The 22,066-nt window shown below is 45.4% G+C and overlaps 1 protein-coding gene across 3 annotated transcripts in view; it reads left to right on the forward strand.

The window, feature by feature from the left end:
- LOC147110336 (dual specificity mitogen-activated protein kinase kinase 6-like) overlaps positions 1-22,066 on the forward strand; it is a 124,533-nt gene that overhangs the window by 61,759 nt on the left and 40,708 nt on the right. For all 3 annotated transcript variants that reach the window (XM_086000252.1, XM_086000254.1, XM_086000253.1), the window contains one exon: positions 2,770-2,818. In XM_086000252.1, the coding sequence (XP_085856378.1) occupies positions 2,770-2,818 (49 nt within the window). The remainder of the gene's footprint in view (positions 1-2,769; positions 2,819-22,066) is intronic.

Raw genomic sequence — 22,066 nt, forward strand, 5'->3', positions numbered from 1 at the left:
CAAATTTTATTTGATAATCGCTCCTGTGAACCGGCTTGGGACGTTTTACTACTTTAAAGGCGCTATATACTGTAAATGCAAATTGTTGTTTTTGTTGCTGTTAGCGACTTCTGGTCAATTAATTTCCTCCTTTTGAGATAATGTAACCTGTAAGCTAGTGATCAACACTCTTCAATGTACCAGTGTAATTAAACAGACCAGGAAAGATTGAAATTAGGTGTAAAATGGCTGTTAATTTATTGGAATGTTGTTTATGCTGCAAGCAAAAACAAAACATAAACCATATAGCAGCAGTGGCTACAATCCAACTGCATATGTAGAATTTTGCACAGTCAGTAGGCTATTATCTGAAGAAATTGTAGGTTTTAATACGGAGCACATGTTTAATTGGGTGAAGAATGAGATTAGCTCATGCTTGCAGTGACTGCTGCCCGACTCTGCATACACCAGGTCAGTCTGCCTCAATAACTCACAAGACATTCATATCACAGTTGATAGTGAGTTGGATCCCTACCTTGTGCGCACCACCTCCAAATAAAATTGGGAAGACGAGCAGGACGCTTGCTGAACTCATCAACCGCCATCAGTAGCCTGGAGACCCTGCTGCTGCTGCATCCCTCTCCTACCCCGCCACCAAGCCAGTTGCCCGGGCAACGGCAAATGCTCTTCACTGGACAGCTGCAGGAGGTAGCGGTGGCCGTAGGTACATTCGCGGGCTTACCGCCCCTGCTCCATAATCCCCCGCTAATCCCCTGTATTGTGGTGTGGCGCCAAGAGGTGATCATTGAGCCACCTGTTCCCCCTCGGAGGCGGCTCGATAGGCTCCGGTACCCCAGGCTCCAGTTTGGGCCCAGGCCTAATTTAAAAATGGCACTCGCTCCTGCTCTCGCCCCTCCATTTTGCTGCCACAAACTGTTGATCCCCTGCTATGACCACGCTCGATCAGCTCCGATGGACGGGTCACATTGTCCGCATGCCCGATACGAGACTCCCAAAACAAGCGCTCTACTCGGAGCTCCGGCACGGCAAGAGAGCCCCAGGTGGGCAGAGGAAACGCTTCAAGGACACCCTCAAAGCCTCCTTGGAAAAGTGTAACATCCCCACCGACACCTAGGAATCCCTGGCCCAAGACCGCGCAAAGTGGAGGAGAAGCATCCGGGAAGGCGCCGAACACCTCGAGTCTCTTTGCCGGGAGCAAGCGGAAGCCCAGCGGAAGGAGTGCAAGTCAACCCAAGCACCCCACCCACCCGCCCCTTCAACCACTGTCTGCCCCACCTGTGACAGAGACTGTAGGTCCCGCATTGGACTCATCAGTCACCTGCGAACTCATTTTTAATGTGGAAGCAAGTCATCCTCGGTTCCGAGGGACTGCCTAAGAAGAGAAGATGACCTCCTAGTCACTCACTCACTTAGAGGCCGCTGCCTTTTTCAACAGGCTGAGAGGAAGCCATTCTCCGCCGAACGGGAAATCGTGTTTTTTTTTCTCCCCCCCCCCCCCCCCCCGGAGATTTAGGCGTTTCATCGCGAGTGATGCTTTATTTCCCTCCTCTCGCGTTCGCAATACTATAGAAGGGAATTCTTCATAGTGATCTGCTAGACACAGTATTGGTTGTTGTTCTGTAGATTTGCTCTCTACTAAGGGAAGCATAAAAAGGTCCTTGTGGGGTTTCTTTGAAACTTAGAATCATACAGCACAGAAGGCGGCCATTCGGCCCATCGTGCCTGTGCCGGCTCTTTGAAAGAGCTCCCCAGGTAGTCCCACTCCCCTTCTCTTTCTCCATAGCCCTGCAAATTTTTCCTTTTCAAGTATTTATCCAATTCCCTTTTGAATGTTACTATCGAATCTGCTTCCACCGCCCTTTCAGGCAGTGCATTCCAGATCACAACAACTCGCTGCGTTAAAAAAATAAAAATTCTCTTCATCTCGCCCTCTAGTTCTTTTGCCAGAATCTTCTCAAACTGCCATACAACTACCAGAAGACCAGTCTCGGGTATAAGCAATTGCATATCTGCCTTTGAGAGGAACTCGCTGCTCAGACTTGACAACATGCCTGTTCCCTACTAGAATGATAGTACTGTCTGATCGCGTGACTCAGGTGCTCCGTTTTTTTGGGGGGGGATTTTCCAGCAACAGACTGAGCCAGCTATTTGAGGAATGTTTGCAGGTTCCTCGGGCCATGTGTGATGCATAGAAACTATTCCCAGTTTAGACCCTTTTGGAATTTCCCAGGCTGTCCAGATTGTCACTGGAATTTGGCTTTGAGGACATTGTTTTGGGTCTCGTTTAATGGAGACACTGCCTCTATTCAAGGGGATCCAGCAGGCAGTGAGATGTGGCTCAGGGTTTTCTGACTCACCATTCAGGGTAACAGACCAGGGAGGAACCTGTCTAGATGTGGCCAATTTTTATTATTGGCACTGCCAAGAGCCCTGTGTGTGTCTTTCTTTACCTCCATTCCCATGACTTCTACACCCTTAGACTCCACTGCAGTCCTCTGTAAGATACATTTTTATTTGTGTGTTATCATACTCGGAGAGTACTCTAGAACCGGAAAAATGGCAATTTTATATTTCAAGTTTCCACAATTTTACACTTTTCTCTCTCTCCTGAAATCTTTATGGTGTTTTCCTCACATTTAGAAATCTGCCATACAGAAGGTTTGCTCTAATAATTTACCAATATGTTTCGCTTGTGGTGTCACTGTTTTTGTACAATTTATGCAGTTTGCTGGGAACTTAAATACATTTCTGTTCAAATTTCTTTCATAGACCACCCCGAGATCTGGATTCAAAAGCTTGTATTACAATTGGAGATCAAGTAAGGATTCTTTTTTTTATTGTTATTTTAACCTTTGGCTAATTTGGATTATTCAAAATTGTTTCCTGTACTCTGTCTAAAGCAACGTTTGAGATGATTTACTAGCTGAATCTGCTGATTTTTAAACTGAGTTAGTGGGATTTCTTTAAGTCAGTACAGTTTTATAATGAATTTTATATATAGTGTATAAAACCATGGTCACATAACTTTGAGCTTGTAACAACAAATGCTGCATATCCGTTTGTGGAGTTTCGAAGCATCAACAAATTGTAATGTGCTCTGTCTAATATCGAATGAACTTGATCAATCTCTGTAATAAACGAACATCAAGGTTGGGTGCTGCTGACTTTGGGATGAGATGTTGAATCGAGGCCCGTCTGCCCCCTCAGGTGGACGTAATGGATCCCATGGCACTATTTTGAAGAAGAGCAGGAGAGTTGTCTCAGTATCGTGGCCAACATTTATCCCTCAACCAACATCACTAAAAACAGATTATCTGGTCATTATCGCATTGGCGCGTATTTTCCGATCGGAGGCTTCCTGCGTGCGGAGGCCTCCGAAATCTAAGCCCTTACCTGAGGGCTCCAGAGGTCCGGCCATTTCTGCTCCTGGGCCTCTCCACGATGAAATGCGCAGGGCCCAGGTATCCCAGGGGTGTGGGCGGTTCGCAAGCGTCCCTGGGATCACATGGGCCATGGGGAACCAATGGGAGAAGGGAATCTCCCTTCATACTTTAGACAGGTCTCTCCGCTTAGACCCGTCAAAAGTATGAATGGAAATCAATGAAAAAACATCAAAACATTAAATAATTTAAAAAAAAAATTAAAAAAAATTAGTTAAAATTACATTAAATTAAATTTTAAACAAATTTAATTTTTTGAAAACAAAATTAAAGTTTTTTTTATGGGGCTAAAAATAAACTTTTTTTTAAAAAGTACTTTTACATTATAAATAGGTAATTTTTTAAAACTCTTATGCTGGTAAAATCTGGCCTTACGCCTGCTTTTACCAGGCGTAAGATTTTTAAGAGATTTCAGCGGGTGGAGGTTCTGCGGAAAGCGGAACTCCCCCCCCCCCCCCCCCCCCCCCCCCCCCCGCAGAGGCCCTTCTCCAGGGCAGGCATGCGATCTGTCAAGAGGATTCTTGACGGATCGGAAATGCCGGTTTTCAGCGCATGCGCTTGGCATAACTGAAACCAGCATTTGCAAGGTCCCTACGGGTGTGTACACAGCTCATACACACCCGTAGGGATCGGAAAATACGGGCCATTGCTGTTTGTGGGATCTTGCTGTGTGTAAATTGGCTGCCGTGTTTCCTGCGCTACAACAGTGACTACGCTTCAAAAGTACTTCAGTGGCTGTACTGCGTTTTGGCACATCCTGAGCTTCTAAAAGGCGCTATAGAAATGCAAGTTATTTCTTTTTTCTTTTAAATAGCCCAGAATCACAGAACCGACCCATATAGATTTTCAGGAACTCTTCCTTTCTCGCCCAGCCCCCGTGACGTAAATTGGCCTGAAGGCACTGCTCCACTCTTGCTGCTAAAAAGGGAGTGTGTGGATAGTCACAGAGACACAGACCAGAAGTTAGGTGCTTCCCCAGTGGAAAGCGGGGATAAATCTAAAGGCCAAGGTCACCCAAACTGCTGATGCATTTAAGAACATAAGAAATAAGAGCAGGAGTAGGCTACATCACCATGGAGGGCATTTGGCTTATAAACCTAGGAACTTGTAATGCAAGGTGCAAAAGCTTGATGGGCATTGATACCTAAAATATCATGGGATAGCATATACATTTGTGGACCATTTTTGCAGAGGCAACGTTTCAGTGCTGGAGTTGTTAGCAGCTACTGCTGGCTCATATTCTAGACCAACTTGAAGTGGTCTGGTAATCGATAATTGAGTCAAGTGCTAATGCTTTGCTTCTGAACAATTGGTGCTCACTTGCTTGTATGCATGTGAGCGCTGAACTAATCTTTCTGGGGATGGATGAAGTTTGAGTTAGAAGCTTGTGGGTTCAAGCCCCACTCCAGAGGCTTCAGCACAAAAATCTAGGCTCACACTCCAGCAATGTTCCCTATCATTTTTTTTCTGGGCTGCGCAGCCTGTTTTAACGGGCAGCGTGGCCCATTCAAAATTCCGCGTGTGCGTTTTTTTTTTCAGTTTAAAAACCGGCTCGCCAGCTGTGCGGGCCCCTAGAGCGCTGCGTAGCCGCGCAGCTTAAAGGGAACATTGCACTCCAGTGCAGTACTGAGGGAGTGCTGCACTATCGGAGGTGCCGTCTTTCGCATGAAATGTTAAACTGAGGCCTCTCGGGTGGATATTAAAGATCCCATGGCACTATTTTGAAGCAGAGTAGTCGAGCTATTTTCGATGTGTATCCCTCAACCCACACCACTAAAAACAGATGATCTGGTCGTTATCTCATTGCGGGAGCTTGCTGAGTGCAAGTTGGCTGCCGCATTTTCTACATTACAACCGTGGCTACACTTCAAAAGTACTTCATTGGTTGTAAAGTGCTTTGGGACATCCTGAGGTCATTACAGGCAAGTTCTTCTTTGGGAAAACTGAGGCCATGAAGCTGATGCACATTATCTAGTATCTAGAAAAAGTTTGGCAAGTTCTTGAAGCACGAAAGTGGTAGCTGGGTAATTTACTGTCACTCTTTCTGAATTCATTGGTGAGGGGACGTGTGGATTTGCATTATGCATACCACTTCAGGCTTTGTTAAATTAGGCTTTAATCTGTGCTGCTTGATGCTTAATGTTGCATCATTGTCTGCACAAGTGGGAGTGAAGTGCAAGGAGCTCTATGACCAGCAGTAATGGGACAGGGAGTGATCTTTACCCTTTGCCTTTAAGTCAACATTTTGTTGACTCTAAATTACCCGAGAGTTTCATTGGTCTGAGGTGCTGACATCCCATTTTGCGTCTGTCTGGTTTGCCTCATAGTTCATTAACTTCTAACAAGAGTAGTGGGAGCGAAAGCACAAAATGCCTCCGAGGTGCATTGTCCGGACATGAGGCCAACCACAGATAATTGATTTTGTTGCAAGTGGATCTGAAATTCTCCAGCTGAATGTGTCATTTTTAGGAGGAAAAATGAAGAGAAGAGGGAGCGGGAAGTAGTGTCAGAATTTAAGAAACTGGAAAAGTAGGGAGACGTTGAAGGGCAAAAGCCAGAGTAGCACACTGAGGGGTAATTAAAAAGCGAGATTGATAATGACCGAACTTTGCAGACTCCCATAGGCCAGGTCATTTAAGGGGGTCCAAGAAACTTTTTTTGGGGGGGGGGGGGGGGGGGGGGGGGGGGAGGCGGCAATGGTTCCCTAAGTGGCTGTGTGGCCCATTCAAATTTTTGCGCATGCGCGGTTTCTCCCATATAAAAACCAGTGAGCGGCCTGCACGGGACCTCCAGACCGCTGCGCAGCTTAGCGGGAACGTTGCTTGGGGGAATAAAAATCCTCTTGCTATACATTTTCTGATGAGGAATAATGGGCAATTTGAAGAGTTTACATTGTGTAGTTGTGCTGATGGTGACAATCGCAGACATCCCCAAAGAATTCTAAGTGTTTCTCATTCTGCAGGGTTTCTATTATTGCAGTTGAACACTAATTTCCGTAATCATATAGGGACCTGGCAAGGACTGGCGGACTGAGCTGATAGTAAAGAGGCATCCGGTTATTTCTCTGTTGACATTTAATTATTCTAAGAGCTGTCCTAAAAAAAAAAAAAAAACATCCTATTAAAAGCATTTTGTTGTTGAACAGAGAGTTGCACTCAGCTGGTTTTTTTTCTTTGCAGTTGCCTCTGTGTGCTGTGAAATTCTCTTTGTCCGTCTAAATAGTTTGATGCCACTAAAATGGTTGAGAGTTTGGCCACCTGGATATAAGAGACTGCAGTGAACAAGTCGAACAGCAGGTCAGCTATTGGATTCAGAGAAGCAGTCCCTTATATAAAATTGTTTCTGGTTGACCCTTTCACTTCACAAAACAATATTTTATGAAGATGAGGTTATAAAAAGACCAGTGACCTCTTCATTAGTTCCTCCTCTTCCAATTTTCTTCCATTTCAAGAAGAGGAAGAGACAGGGGTAAGGGGACAGAGCAAGGCAGTGGGATTAGATTTGAATTGCTGTCAGTATAAAACCGATGGGCTGAGTGGCCTCTTCCTGTGCCGTAAACATCTGTGGTTACTATTCTGAAGATGTTGACTCCTGCTGCGGCTTCAGTGGCCGTTCCTCGCATGTGAACCTGCACAGTGAGCGTTGACGGGTTATTTTACTTGGCGAACATCACCGGTGAGCTTGACCTCCGACCTCGCCCACCGTAACATCTGCGTTGACTACTCGCCAAGGCTTCTTCGAGAGCACTTCCCAAACCCGCAACTTCTTCCACCTAGAAGGACGAGGGCACCAGGCACATGGGAACACCGCCATCTGCAAGTTCCCCGCCAAGTCACGCACTATCCTGACTTGGAAATATATCACCGTTACTTCATCGTCGCTGGGTCAAAATCCTAGAACTCCCTCCCTAACAGCACTATGGGTGTATCTTCACCACACTGACTGCAGCGGTTCAAGATGGCGGCTCACCACCACCACCTCTAGGGCAATTAGGGATGGACAATAAATGCTGGCCTTGCCAGCGACGCCCACATCCCATGAATGAATTTAAAAAAATAAAAAATAAATAAATAAATAAATACTGGTTAGGATCAATAAGCCTTTTCCCCTCCCTACACCAGGGCCAAGTGAGGCCAATTTTAGCGACCCTGTTGTCACCCCCAAGACCTGCTAACTCAGCATAGATTGGGAACTGAGCCTGGGTCATTGTGGTGAGCCTGGCTCTATCTTTTACCAATTGCACCCCCGACTACCAATTTAACTAGTGTACAGTACTTTCCTTTTAGGGGTTCTGCTGAACTGTATAGCTGTACTAAATCTGGTATTCCCTTAATAAGGGACTGACCTAATATCAAGGGAGTGCCTAACTAATTAGATCTTGTAGTAAAGTGACATCATCTGTATGCCTGCAGCTTTTCCTGTCTGTAATTACATCACGCTGCTGGCATTTGCCTGGCCAGCTCGGTTATTTTAAGAAAGGTCCAATTTTGCCTGCAGATGTCGGTATTTTCTTCTCTACTAGTTCAGCAGTGCATTGAGCAGTTCAAACACTTGTGGAACTGTTGGATCTAGCCACTGACCCTTGCTCTGGCAATGTTTACGAGACCAGGCACAGCCCAAGTATGAATCCAGACTAGAATCTATTCAATGTGCAGTAAAAGTCCGTATATAACGGCATACTGGGAATGTGTTCAAAATTACATCAACTATGTCTGTGTTTTTCTTGGATGTCTTTTTGCACAAACTCTTGTACTCTTAGCATTCATGGGCTCACCGCAGTGCTGGCTGTAAAGTACAGTTAAGATAAGAACATAAGAATTAGGAGCAGGAGTCGGCCACATGGCCCTTCAAGCCTGCTCCGCCATTCAATAAGTTCCTGGCTGATCTTTCCACCTTCCCACCCCGTATCCCTTGATTCCCCCAGGGTCCAATAATCGTTCTATCTCCGTCTTGAATATTCTCAACGGCTTTCTGAAAGCATTTATGGTGTGTTTAAATAGGTGGAGGTGGGGGGGGAAAGTAATTTTTGTTCTCCCCTTTATATTGATCAGGAAAATAGGTGGATCTTCTTGAAGTTGCTCACTGTGAGTATGGGGATACGCTTTTTATAATGGCGAGTGTGTACGCAATATATTATACAAGTGGGTTCGATCCAGTAACACGTGGTTTTATTATCGGACTTGCTCTTCATGACATTACTCATGGACATAAAAAAAAAAATTTAAAAAAATTGTGTCTGTACCTCTGTCTGCTTGTCTTGTACTTCCTTGTTCTTACTTTCTCCCTCTGTCTTCCCATCTGCCTTCTACTCCTTGACATAGATGTTCCAATTGTGTCACTAATGAAATGCCATTCAAAATGAATGGGTTCCCCTAGGCGTTGCAATTGGGGAACCTAGGCCATTCTGTTCGTATATTTCACTGATACTTTATGCCTCTTGCACTCTTTGGTGTCTCGGCATCTCTACATTCTTCTCCCTCGCTCTCTGCCTCATTCTTCTCCCTCCCTCTCTGCCTCATTCTTCTCCCTCCCTCTCTGCCTCATTCTTCTCCCTCCCTCTCTGCCTCATTCTTCTCCCTCCCTCTCTGCCTCATTCTTCTCCCTCCCTCTCTGCCTCATTCTTCTCCCTCCCTCTCTGCCTCATTCTTCTCCCTCCCTCTCTGCCTCATTCTTCTCCCTCCCTCTCTGCCTCATTCTTCTCCCTCCCTCTCTGCCTCATTCTTCTCCCTCGCTCTCTGCCTCCTTCTTCTCCCTCGCGCTCTGCCTCCTTCTTCTCCCTCGCGCTCTGCCTCCTTCTTCTCCCTCGCTCTCTGCCTCATTCTTCTCCCTCGCTCTCTGCCTCATTCTTCTCCCTCGCTCTCTGCCTCATTCTTCTCCCTCCCTCTCTGCCTCATTCTTCTCCCTCCCTCTCTGCCTCTCTATCTCTCCTTTCCTCTGTTGGATCTTCCCTAGCCACTTCCCAATGATCTCATCACTAATCACAATTTACAGTAAAAATAGATTTATAAGAGCAGTGGGTGGTGGGAGGGGAAAAGATGTCAAAGTGCGACCGGGTCTCCACCGTTTGCCGAGAGGTCCCGCCAACGGAATTTTGGCACCAAGATGTCACAATTGGAAGCGTGTTCCTTTCCTCACTACCTGCTACCCTCGGGTTCGATACAAACATAGAGGGAGTAAGGAACGGCAGCCACTCCACACCTCTCTCCTCAAAACTTACCTCTTTGACCTGTCCTAATAGCTCCTTATGTGGCTTGGTGTCAAATCTTGTCTGATAATTGCTCCTCTGAAGCGCCTTGGGATGTTTTACTACGTTAAAGGCGCTCTATAAATGCACGTTGTTGGAAGAGCAAAGCAAATGAGATACGAGCGGCTGCCTTCATTAGTGGTGCCTTAATTATGGGCTGTCAAACAAGTTGATGGGTTGCCAAAATTCCTTGCTATACCTTTGGAGCCCTGAGTTAGTTTGTTTGCCAACATAATATATTGTTTTAGGACTAGATGCTGCTGATAGGCACGATAAACATGAAGACTCGCTTTCTGTAGCATTGTACCAGTTATAACGTCGCAGCTGTTTGACACAATTAAATTCTCTGGACTGCTCTGGACACGGGTAGAAATCCTTTTTAGCCCATGATGGAACCTTTTTGTGGAATGCCTGAGCAATTTAAAGAAAATATTGTGTAAGTTTAACCTTTCTAGTGACTTTTGATATCTGAATTTAAGCTCAGAGTTGGTCTTTTTAAAAAGGAAAATAGAATTGCGTGCCCTTTATCTCCTGCTTCATGCATGCTATATTGTAGAGTCATTTGTACCGTGCTGATAATAAATTCAAGCTGGAGGCTAAATCCAATTTTAGTGATTATATTTAGACGAGAGGACGAAAGATGCTTTGCTTATTGAATAATGAACAGGACAGATGTGTATTTAGTTTTTAGTGTAATTATGTTTGTTTTTGTCATAATGTAAAACCGATACTGGTGTGTCCAGCGTTGGATTAATGCTCACCCTGAAGTCATTAATCAACACATTATCGTGCTGCGTGTGGCTTTGGTAGCATGAAGCGGCTCAAAACAACCAGGTTCCTTCACATTCTTGCTTGCTGGTTGAACAGAATCTCCTGCCTGAAATTTACGGAGGAAAGTGGGTAAAGGGTGGGGTGCGGGGGGAGGAGAGGGGAATACTTTATTATTCCAACTACTGGATACTCTGCGTACCCAGGGGGTAGCATGTTTCCCCTACAGTCTGGCAAGTTTGGATCGACCCTTGAGCCAGTCTGAAGTCACGGTCCCCACATGCTTCCAAAGGAGCTGCTTCCAACGCATCCCGGGCTCCTTTCTGTTGGTGAGGTCACCGGAGTGACCCAGGAGCTGGGAGATTACCTAGAGGCGCTCTTTTTTGTTTAAAGATTTGACGTGTTAAATAAAAGCCACTTTATATTTATGCAACGGATTTGAATAACAAGTTATCCCCCGCGCTCCCTTCCCACCCTCAGTTTTGCTTTTCGTGGCAGTAACGTTATCAGTGATGTACAACATTAAAACAAAATGCAATCAAAAGCCATTTGCTTGTGAAGATTGTGTTGCTTGTGAAGATTGTGTGCAGCTTCCCTGAAAATGTTCTGCCTCTTTCTCCAATTAGATTAGCTTCCCAGATGCTATACTCGACAGGTCACAGTACTGTGTTGAAGTACTCTATTCACAACCTTTCACTTCCATGCACAGTAGTCCTGGTAACAGCAGAGGATTTGTGGCCTGTGAATTTTGATGGAATTGTGAGATGAAATTTGGTAAACTTCAAGACTTGCAGATATTATTTCACTTGTTTTATTGCGCGCAGCTTGATTCCTGACTTAAAGATTAGATGCCTCATTTCGTGGGCAGTTGGCTAGAGTGTACGACATTCCTCGGGTCCTGGTAATCTTAAGGGACAACAGCTCTGGGGGGAGGTGTGTGTTGGTCAGTATGGTGGTCCCATTCATGCATGCCTGCTGAGATCATACACCTTCGGCAGAACAGGTGCCAGCAGTCTGGTAAAAGCATTAGTATTGTAAGATAAATTACATGATATTAGAACAGTAATTGGATGCAGAGCTGGCCTCTGCTGCTCCTGAGTGAAGAGTTAAGGGGTGATGGGGATTTAACTGGTGGTGTAAAAATTAATTGTGCTTGTGTGCATGCGAACACGCACTACATATGCGTCTACGTGCATGAGGGAGTGAGTGCGTGCATCAAATTTCCACATTCACAACTCCCACTTGCAGTTACCAGGACTGCAATTACAATAAAGTAAATATATATACTCAAATATATTGGCCTGGAATTTCCAACTCCAAAATTGCACTAGTTTTGAAGAGTTTTTTTTTTCCCCCCTCGTGTTTCCGCTCAAACTCGTATCTGAATATCGCCGAATGTAAACTCTGTCATGAACCAGCACAATCGGGCAGTGTTTTAGAACGTAATTTTAAAATGATAAATTTTTTGCTTTAAAAATATTCTGAGATATATTTAGGAGTGGTAACCTGGTGCAGTTCGATTTTAATACAGCTAAAAAAGGGTTTGTCACAAAAAAATAAGCATTTTTAATCACCTGAGAGTAACCTGATTTTAAATAACTGAAAATTACTTTATTAAAAGCTATACAGAACTATTTGCAAGTTTATATTGGTATACAGTAGCCAGTTTCTTAAGTTTAAAAAATATATTCTAAAGCTTTTAAAACATGCCTATTCGCATCCTTGCGCTTAAAAAAAAAAAAAAAAAAAGCCTAATTTTATGCGCCTCCTCGAAGGCCCACAAACGGGCGCAATTAGCGGAAACTTGCATTGGTGATTAATTCAATCTAGGGGCGGGGCCAGCTTCCAGCGGGATTTTTTTTTAAACCAGCGCAAAAGATTGTGGAAATTCTATTTGCGCTGGATGTAATTTGTGCTTACAATTCCGCAATCTTCTGCGCTGGTTTGGCCATATTCGGGTGAATTGCACTGAAAACCCCAGCGCAACCGAGCGGAAACTCCTGTCCACTGTAACAGAAATACAAGTTATGCTTTCCTTGCTAAAAGATAGCCATTCTACAGGTTTTGTATGGTTCCCTAGGGGCTCATCATCTTGTCTTCTGTCCTTTCAGTATAGAGAGTACTGTTGTGTTTCCACTGTAGATAGATGAAAAATCATTTTCAGATGTGTATTAAAGTATTCATGAAGCACTAGCCTGCTCTTTGCCCCTCTATCCCTTCAGATACGCTTTGTGTTTATGGATGACCCATGATGGTGGGGGTGGGGTGGGGAGAGCGGCAGTGGAATTTGAAGTGTGTGTGTGTGTGTGTGTTGTGTGTGTTGTGTGTGTTTGTTCCAAGGTTGATCCGCTTGCTAATGATCACTGTCTAAACTCGCACAGGAAGAAGGATCACACGTGGGGCACGACTGCTGACACAACTCTCCCAGGAGAGTAGGGCAGAAAACTGGCAAAAGAATTGAATGTATTACAGTATTAGGTATCATCTTTCCCTACATCCTTTTGATAAAAGTCAGATTCGTGTGCCATAAGCAGCCAGAATTTCAAACTTCATACAAAACAGGAAGCTTGCTTTCATGGGGTTTACATTTCTTTTTTTTAAATTCATTCACGGGATGTGGGCGTCGCTGGCAAGGCCATTTATTGCCCTCGCGAAGGTGGTGGTGAGCCTCCTTGTACTAGGCCATTTCAGAGACAACCACATTGCTGTGAGTTTGGAGTCACATAGGCCAGACCAGGTAAGGACGGCAGATTTCCTTCCTTAAAGGACATTAGTGAACCAGATGGGTTTTTATGACAATCCGGTAGTTTCATGGTCACCATTACTGATCTGATAGTGGCTTTTTATTCCAGATTTATATTTAATTAACTTTATTTAAATTCCCCAGCTGCCGAAGTGGGATTTGAACTGGCCTCTGAGATCATTCGTCCAGGCCTCTGGATTACTAGTCCAGTAACATAACCACTATGCTACCATACCCTTACTTGACACACAAAGCCACACAACAGGCAAACCTCTGCTTACAGTAGTTCATCACTCAGTGAAATATTATTTGTCCTCGCTCACTAACTCGGGTGCTGAAATGTGTCAACCGTGGCTCAGTGGGTAGCACTCTCGCCTCTGAGTCAGAAGGTTGTGGGTTCAAGTCCCCACTCCAGGGACTTGAAGACAAAAATCTAGGCTGACACTCCCAGTGCTGTACTGAGGGAGTGCCGCACTGTCGGAGGTGCCGTCTTTCAGATGAGATGTTAAACCGAGGCCCCGCCTGCTCTCTCAGGTGGACGTTAAAGATCCCACAGCACTATTTTGAAGAAGAGCAGGGGAGTTATCCCCGGTGTCCTGGCCAATATTTATCCCTCAATCACATCACTAAAACAGATTATCTGGTCATTATCACATTGCTGTTTGTGGGAGCTTGCTGTGCATAAATTGGCTGCCGTGTTTCCTACATTACTACAGTGACTGCGCTTCACAAAGTACTTCATTGGCTGTAAAGCGCTTTGGGACGTCGTCCTGAGGTGTGAAAGGCGCTATATAAATGCAAGTCTTTCTTTCTCTGACATGACTTAAATGTACAGTAAATATGAATTTCAGTAGCTTTCTGCATGACGTCTGCATAACAGATTTGCAGCCTCTTTACAGTTTAGTGTGGGCTTTATTGAGTCGGAGAATGTTGGTCCATTGTGACTCTAGTGCTAGTACCCTTTACTAGAGCTATCTATTGTAGTCCCATATCTCTGCTCTTTCTCATATCCATTATTAACTTTCTCCTTCATGTGTTTATCTAATTCCCCCATAAATTGATTCGGTTTCAATGGTCACTTGTAAAGCACTCCACTTCCTAATAGCTCTTTGCATGAAAAAAAAAATCCTTTTAGCTTCCCTTTTTATGCTTTTAGTATAAATCCTGAATTTATGCCCCTTTTGGCGTTCACTGGCTGATGGATACCTGAATTCTGAGCGATTTAAAGCCTCTTTATAAAGAAAATGCCCTACAAAAAAGGAGACCGAGGATTTCTTGTGCAGCTGCAAGCAATGGTTAGAAGTTTCCTAGCTCATCAATAACAATATACAGAGCCTGCTTGTACAACAGCTATGATAAATTAGGATGTGGAACTGTAGCAGGACTAGGAATGAATTTAGGTCATTCCTTTAGGCAAACTTTCAACTTCCAATCTTATGCTGGTAATCAGTACAAATGTTTATTCAGTGCCAACAGAAAGCTCTCTGGCATTTTGCAATATCTTGGAAGTCTGCATTTAACATCACCCAAAATCTACAAAGGGAGTAGATGTAACAATGTGGTGGAAGCATCGTTTTACACATCTTCCCCAGGTTAATCAGATGTACTGTTGAGCAAACAATGTTCTCCATATGCTCTAGAGCCCCAGCCAATGGGTTTGCGGTCACTAGGGGGTTACCAAACCTCCCGGACTGTCCTGGAGTCTCCACAGATTAAAGATTAATCTCCCGGACACTACTGCGAGCAACCCCAGGAGAAAAAACGAGATGGGGTCAAAAAGGCTGTTCGACTGGTCGAGAACCATCCAATCAGGTAACGAAGAGTCTGTTCGCTTTCATTGGTGTAGGAAGGGCCGCACCGCGGGGATGGACATGTCAGGACAGCAATAGTGTGAGGTTGGAGGCAGGCGGTGATGAAACCTCCTGGAAGATGTTCAACTAAAGTCGGCAACCCTAGTGGTTACCAATCTCCGCACTCCATTCCTGCCATGCTGTCATGGGGAGGCCATGTTTTTTAACTCTGGAAGGGGAAAAGTGAATTTGGATGGATTGTCACTTTGGAAACTCAGTTGTTCAACTTACAGTAGCACAGCGCTGATGAAGTCCAGGGAGCAGTTCACCTCTCTGCCTCTATCATGCTGAAGACTTGTGCTCCAGAACTAGCCGCGCCTCTAGCCAAGCTATTCCAGTACAGCTACAACACTGGCATCTATCCGACAATGTGGAAAACTGCTCGGGTATGTTCTGTCCACAAAAAGCAGGACAAATCCAACCCGGCCAATTACTGCCCCATCAGTCTACTCTCATCATCAGCAAAGTGATGGAACGTGTCATTGACATTGCTATCAAGCGGCACTTACTCACCAATAACCTGCTCACTGATGCCCAGTTTGGGTTCCGCCAAGATCACTCGGCTCCCGACCTGATTACAGCCTTGGCCCAAACATGGACAAAGGAGCTGAATTCCAGAGGTGAGGTGAGAGTGACTGCCCTTGACATCAAGGCAGCATTCGACCGAGTGTGACATCAAGGAGCCCTAGTAAAACTGAAGTCAATGGGAATCTGGTAAAACGCTCCACTGACTGGAGTCATACCTAGCACAAAGGAAGATGGTTGTGGTGGTTGGAGTTCAATCCTCTCAGGCCCAGGACATCACTGCAGGAGTTCCTCAGGGCAGTGTCAAGGCCCAACCATCTTCAGCTGCTTCATCAATGTCCTTCCCTCCAACATAAGGTCAGAAATGGGGATGTTCGCTGATGACTGCACAGTGTTCAACATCATTCACAACTCCTCAGATAATGAAGCAGTCAATGCCCGCGTGCAACAAGACCTGGATGACGTTCAGGCTTGGGCTGATAAATGGCAGGTAATATTCGCGCCACAGAAGTGCCAGGCAGTGGCTATCTCCCAACAAGCGAGAATCTAATCACCTCCCCTTGACATTCAATGGCATTACCATCGCCGAATCCCCCACCAACAACATCCTGGGGGGGGTCACCATTGACCAGAAACCTAACTGGACCAGCCACATAAATACTGTGGCAACAAGAGCAGGTCAGAGGCTCTGTATTTTGTGGCGAATGTCTCGCCTCCTGACTCCCCAAAGCCTTTCCACCATTTACAAGGCACAAGTAAGGAGTGTGATGGAATACTCTCCACTTGCCTGGATGAGTGCAGCTCCAACAACACTCAAGAAGCTCGACACCATCCAGGACAAAGCAGCCCGTTTGATTGGCACCCCATCCACCACCTTAAACATTCACTCCCTCCACCACCGGCGTACCGTGGCTGCAGTGTGTACCCTCTACAAGATGCACTGCAGCAACTCGCCAAGGCTTCTTCAGCAGCACCTCCCAAACCCACGACCTCTTCCACCTAGAAGGACAAGGGCAGCCGGTGCATGGAAACACCAGCACCTCCAAGTTCCCCTCCAAGTCACACACCATCCTGACCTGGATGTATATCGCCGATCCTGCATCATCGCTGGGTCAAAATCCTGGAACTCCCTACCTAACAGCACTGTGGGAGTACCTTCACCACACGGACTGCAGCGGTTCAAGAAGGCGGCTCACCACCACCATCTCGAGGACAATTAGGGATGGGCAATAAATGCTGGCTTTGCCAGCGACGCCCAGATCCCATAAGCGAATTTTAAAAAAGCTGCAGTTTGATGCCTTTTGGGGGAAGATCCAGGGAGGAAATAAGGGGAAAATTCCTTGTATTGTTACTGCTATTATCTCTTATGAAATAGTCGCTCCTAAAGAACAATAATAGTGGAATTTGACTTATCCATACACTGAGGTAGAAATTCATCTTGGGCGGGTAGAGCATCAGTTCTATTGAAGGTAATGGACCTGAATATCTGGCGGTGAGTATGTCAGGCAGCTGATCCGATAATGCCCATTTACTGCTCCCGTCCAAGATTACTAAGTCAAATTTGTTACTGTTTCGCACCACCGATGTTTTGGAGATCACACTCCCTCTATGCAGATGGGTGACCATGATTTTCGCACCACTCAACAGTAACCGTACTTCTATTGTGTGGTTCGTCTGTACCATCACTTAGATGGATAACGGGGCATTTGTTTATTATATGCCTAGAAGTCTGTTTAAAGGCAAGTAGCCTGATTTTCCCCTTGCTGTGCTAGTCCTGTCTGAATCGCTAAGAACTAGTCCCAATCCTGTGCTAAGGGTACTTCATTTCCTGGGTCAGCTCATTTCCATCAGTATTCACCGGTCCAGGTGTAGATTAGCTCAAGTGTAACAAGCAGACTGGTAGTGGGAGCAGGAAAATGCATACAAGTAATATTTAAAGGATGGAGACAACAAAAGGCATCACAACCCATTAGTGACACTTGCCCAGACTGAGGGCAACGGATTGCTGTGGCTCAGTGAGTAGCACTCTTGCCTCTGAGTCAAGTTTATGGGTTCAAGTCCCACCCCAGAGACTTGAGCCCATAATCTAGGGTGTCACTCTAGTGCAGTACTGAGGGAGGCACTGTCAGGTGCCGTCCTTCGGATGAGATGTTAAACCGAGGCTCCATCTTCTCTCGGGTGGACATAAAAGATCCCAGGGCACTATATTGAAGAACAGCAGGGGAGTTCTCCCTGGTCTCCTGGTCAATATTTATCCCTCAATCAACATCACTGAAACAGATCTGGTCATTATCACATTGCTGTTTGTGGGATCTTGCTGTGCAAAAATTGGCAGCCACATTTCCTACCTTGCAACAGTGACTACATGTCAGGAAAAAAAGGTACTTAATTTGCTGTAAAGTGCTTTGGGACGTCCTGAGGTTGTGAAAGACGCTATATAAATGCAAGCCTTTCTTTCATTAAGAAAAATGAAGAGAAATGAAAACCATGTGCAGGCTTGAGGCCTGGCAGAACAGTTCTGTCACTAGCTGCGTTAGCCCTATGGTGTATGTAAGCAGCGGATGTCCTTATAGCACAGCCTTGCATCTGCCCAACTCTGTGAAGCCATTTCCAGGTAGATATGACCATTGCCAAAGGAAAATATGGCTGCGAGCATCCTGCCAGGATGCAGCCAATCAGATGGTGCAGGCTAATGGTCACCTTGGCCTGTCGTCTTTCATGCAACACCATGTAGACGCCGAAAGACGGCACCTCTGACAGTGCAGCACTCCCTCAGTGCTGCACTGGAGTGTCAGCCTAGATTATGTGCTCAAGTCTCTGGAGTGGGGCTTGAGGCCATGACCTTCTGACTCTGAGGCAAGAGCGCTACCCACTGAGCCACGGCTGACACCTTGTTGTGAGGATAGTTTCTGAAGAACCATGCAGCTTAACGGTTAGTCAAGCACGCGCACATATTTGTGCAATCAAGCCTGCTGTTGGAGCTGGAGCCTCCACATGTGCTAATTGTCTGCCAAAGCAAAGTCTAGTCGCCTCTGTCTGTGGGTGTGGATGGGCACAGCGAACCTCTCGTGCATCCTGACTGGCCTGGCATCCCTTTGGGTGGTTCTGTTCCTCTTCCCAACACCTCACACTGGATTCCCATTGGCAAACCCCAGTGGCAATCAGTAATTGTGCCGTGGACAAAAAAAAAATCGCTCAAATATGAGCATAAGAAGCAAAGTGCCAGGAGGATAAAAATGAAAATGGGCCAGAAATGGCCACAAAACTATAAAAAGAATCATCATTTTGGCTATTTTAAATTAACATAGGAACATAAGCCATTTAGCCCCTCTAGCCTGTTCCGCCTTAATCACCTTTGCTGCTCGGTGCCTAGCATCCCCTGGCCGTTCAGTTACAGTGGTGTTGATGGCGGTTGCTGTAGACGCTGTTAAAGGTACGGGGAAAAAAATGACGCTCTTGCCTGTTTCAGGTGGGAGCGTCCTTCACCTGACCCCTCCCTTAACCCGAGCACGCTGGAAATGCAAAAACTGCTGGAGCGTCTAGAAGAGGATTAGTCTGTTCAGGAGCCACATCCCGTCTTGGATGCATTTAGTTCTCTTGAGGGTTCTCGTCCACCTATCTCACCAGTGCTGAATATAAATAGAATTTGAAACTTCTGAATCTGAACCCACAGGATTATTTCCTTCCCATTTATTATTCAGGAAGTATTCATAAGTGTACCTATCAGACCGCTAGATACAGCACAAGATCATGTTCCACACAAATGGCTTTTAATAGTTGAGGCAGTGCGTGTGAATGTAGCGACAACATTAAACATATGGAGGCTCTATTCTGGAATCGGGATACTTGACTCTTAAAACTCTTGGGATTTCCCCTCAATTTCCTCTTTGATGTTCGGTTACCCAGTGAGAGAATTTCCACTTACATTGGAATGTACTATAAACAGCCCATGGTAGTCAATCACAAAGATCAAATCAACCATTAAATACCTCTACAGCCAACACTCCAGTGAAGTGAAGGGAACAGGTTATGGAAAAAAAATGTTTCTGTGAACTGTAGCAAGATTGTCAAATGCTAAAGGAAGCGTTCTACACCTCCCCAAACCACTGCAAATATTGGCATCTCCACAGCGGTAGGGTTGGACCCAGTGCAGAGTCACACCACAGGAAGTCTCAAACACTTGCCAATGGGAAGTAATGGACCAAACCCTGGGGCACGGGCACTTGACTGCTCCCTGTTGCTGTGGCTTTCGCTGTCTGAGGCACTCCCCCAGCACTCGGTTCACAAGCTACGCCAGAAATGTAGCCAGAATTATGTATTGTGGATTCTTCAGTTACATTTTCCTTATCTTCATTCTTGATGTGCAATTACGTCAGAATGCTTAGGCAGATATTACAACAGCTGAGGTTCAAAGGGAGCAGCCCAAGGGGGAAAGAGCGATTGAACCTTTATTTTAAAACTATATTACATTGATTTTCTATATTTATAACACTAACTTTGATTACCGGGGATCTAAAAGCATAATCAAGGAGATGAGGTGAGTTGACTTTTGTTAGGCAAGGGTATTGAGGGTTACGGAACGAAGGCGGTTAGATGGAGATAAGATGCAGATCAGCCATGATCTAATTGACTTGCAGAACAGGCTTGAGGGACTGAATGGCTGACTCCTGTTCTATGTTGAGTTAGTATTTATTTATGTTACAGAAATGCATTTGATATATTAAAAAATTCAGTCTTCCGCGTATTGAGTCTCCATTGTAGATTGTTACGAAAGATGCACTTTGCTTTCAAGTGATTTGTAGTCTGATCAGAATAACTCTGTATATTGATGAGCTGTATCTTGGCCCCTTTTCTCTTTCTGCTTTCACTTTTCTGTTCTCTCACTTCTGCTACCATCCTTAGTAACCATTGTTGTTCTCTGTTTTTGGGTTCCATATTTACAACCTGATAATCCAATGTTGCAATGACTACCTGTTCGTAAAATTCAAATAAGCTATGATAAACGTGAGTTTTGTTAATAGGACTCAGACTGTGCACTGTGAGATGTAACACCCGTTTTTTTAAAAAAAAAAACCTCAACAAACCTTGGTGATATCAGTCATTATACAGGTTGAATGTCCCGAATCCAGCAACCTCGGGACCAAGGCCAAGCCGGTTTTCGTGTTTTTCTGGACTTCAGAACGTGTTTCTGATGTCCGGAAATATCGCAACCTGGGCTCGGGCATTTCCGGACTTCGGACATCAGGAATACGTTCCGAGTCTGGAAATGCCTGGGCCCAGCTGGCAGCGGAAACGGGGTGTCTGAATTCTGGAACATTTTACGGATTCCGGACGACCCTGCCACCAATTGTCCCGGAGTCCGGAACTCCGGATTTTGGGTGCTCCATCTGTACCATATTGGAACATTTCAGTATAAGTGCTTTTACATATAATCAGGAAGAATTTCAACTGAATATCCTTCAATCAATCCAGCTGTTAGAATTTGTGGTTTTTCTCTCTGTGGTTTCACATCAGTAAATGGACCTTGCCGACTATGATCTGGAAGTTGTGCCTCTTCAGAAATATGCCCTTGCAGAATAGTGTGACTCAAAAGATTAACAATTGTCCTTAGTTGCAGTAACCTGCTTACAGAATTAACCGTAATCTCGTGCTACAATACCACTCTCCTCAGTGGAGTATCAAACACTGACCAGAGTGTTTTCCAGCAACTAATACATATTTATTTTTCAATTAAATGGAAATAACAACTTGCATTTCACAGAAATCACAGAAACCCCACAGCGCAGATAGAGGCCATTTCGGCCCATTGAGCCTGCACCGACACGTATCCCACCCGATCCCCGTAACCCCTACACCAACACATATCCCACCCTATCCCTGTAACCCCACGTATTTAATCCCCCTAACACTAAGGGTCAATTTATCATAGCCAATCATCCTAACCCGCACATCTTTGGACTGTGGGAGGAAACCGGAGCACCCGGAGGAAACCCACGCACCTTTTTAATGTCGTAAAACGTCCCAAGCAGCGTTATCAAACACAATTTGACACCGAGCCACATAAGGCGATATTCGGACAGAGGTAGGTTTTAAGGAAGCGTCTTAAAGGAGGAGAGTGAAGCGTCTTAAAGGAGGAGAGTGAGGGGGAGAGGTTTAAGGGAGGGAATTCTGGAGCTTGGGGGCCTAGGCAGCTGAAGGCCCGGCTGCCAGTGGTGGAACGATTAATATCGGGAAAGCACGAGAGGCCAGAATTAGAGGAGCGCAGAGATCTCTGAGGGTTGTAGGCAATGTTTTTTCAGGTTTTTTTTCCTGCGCGGTCCATTTAACTGGCTGCACGGCCCATTAAAATTTTCGCGCGTGCGCAGTTTCTCCCATGTAAAAGCCGGTGAGCGGCCTGCGCAGGACCTCCAGACCGGCCGCGCAGCTTAGCGGGAACATTGGTTGTAGGGCTGGAGGCGGTTACAGAGATGGGGAGGAGCGAGGCCATGGTGGGATT

Source organism: Somniosus microcephalus, chromosome 11 (genome assembly GCF_052327205.1).
Source record: "Somniosus microcephalus isolate GS21.2 chromosome 11, FLI_Smic_1.0, whole genome shotgun sequence".
NCBI classification, from domain to species: domain Eukaryota; kingdom Metazoa; phylum Chordata; class Chondrichthyes; order Squaliformes; family Somniosidae; genus Somniosus; species Somniosus microcephalus.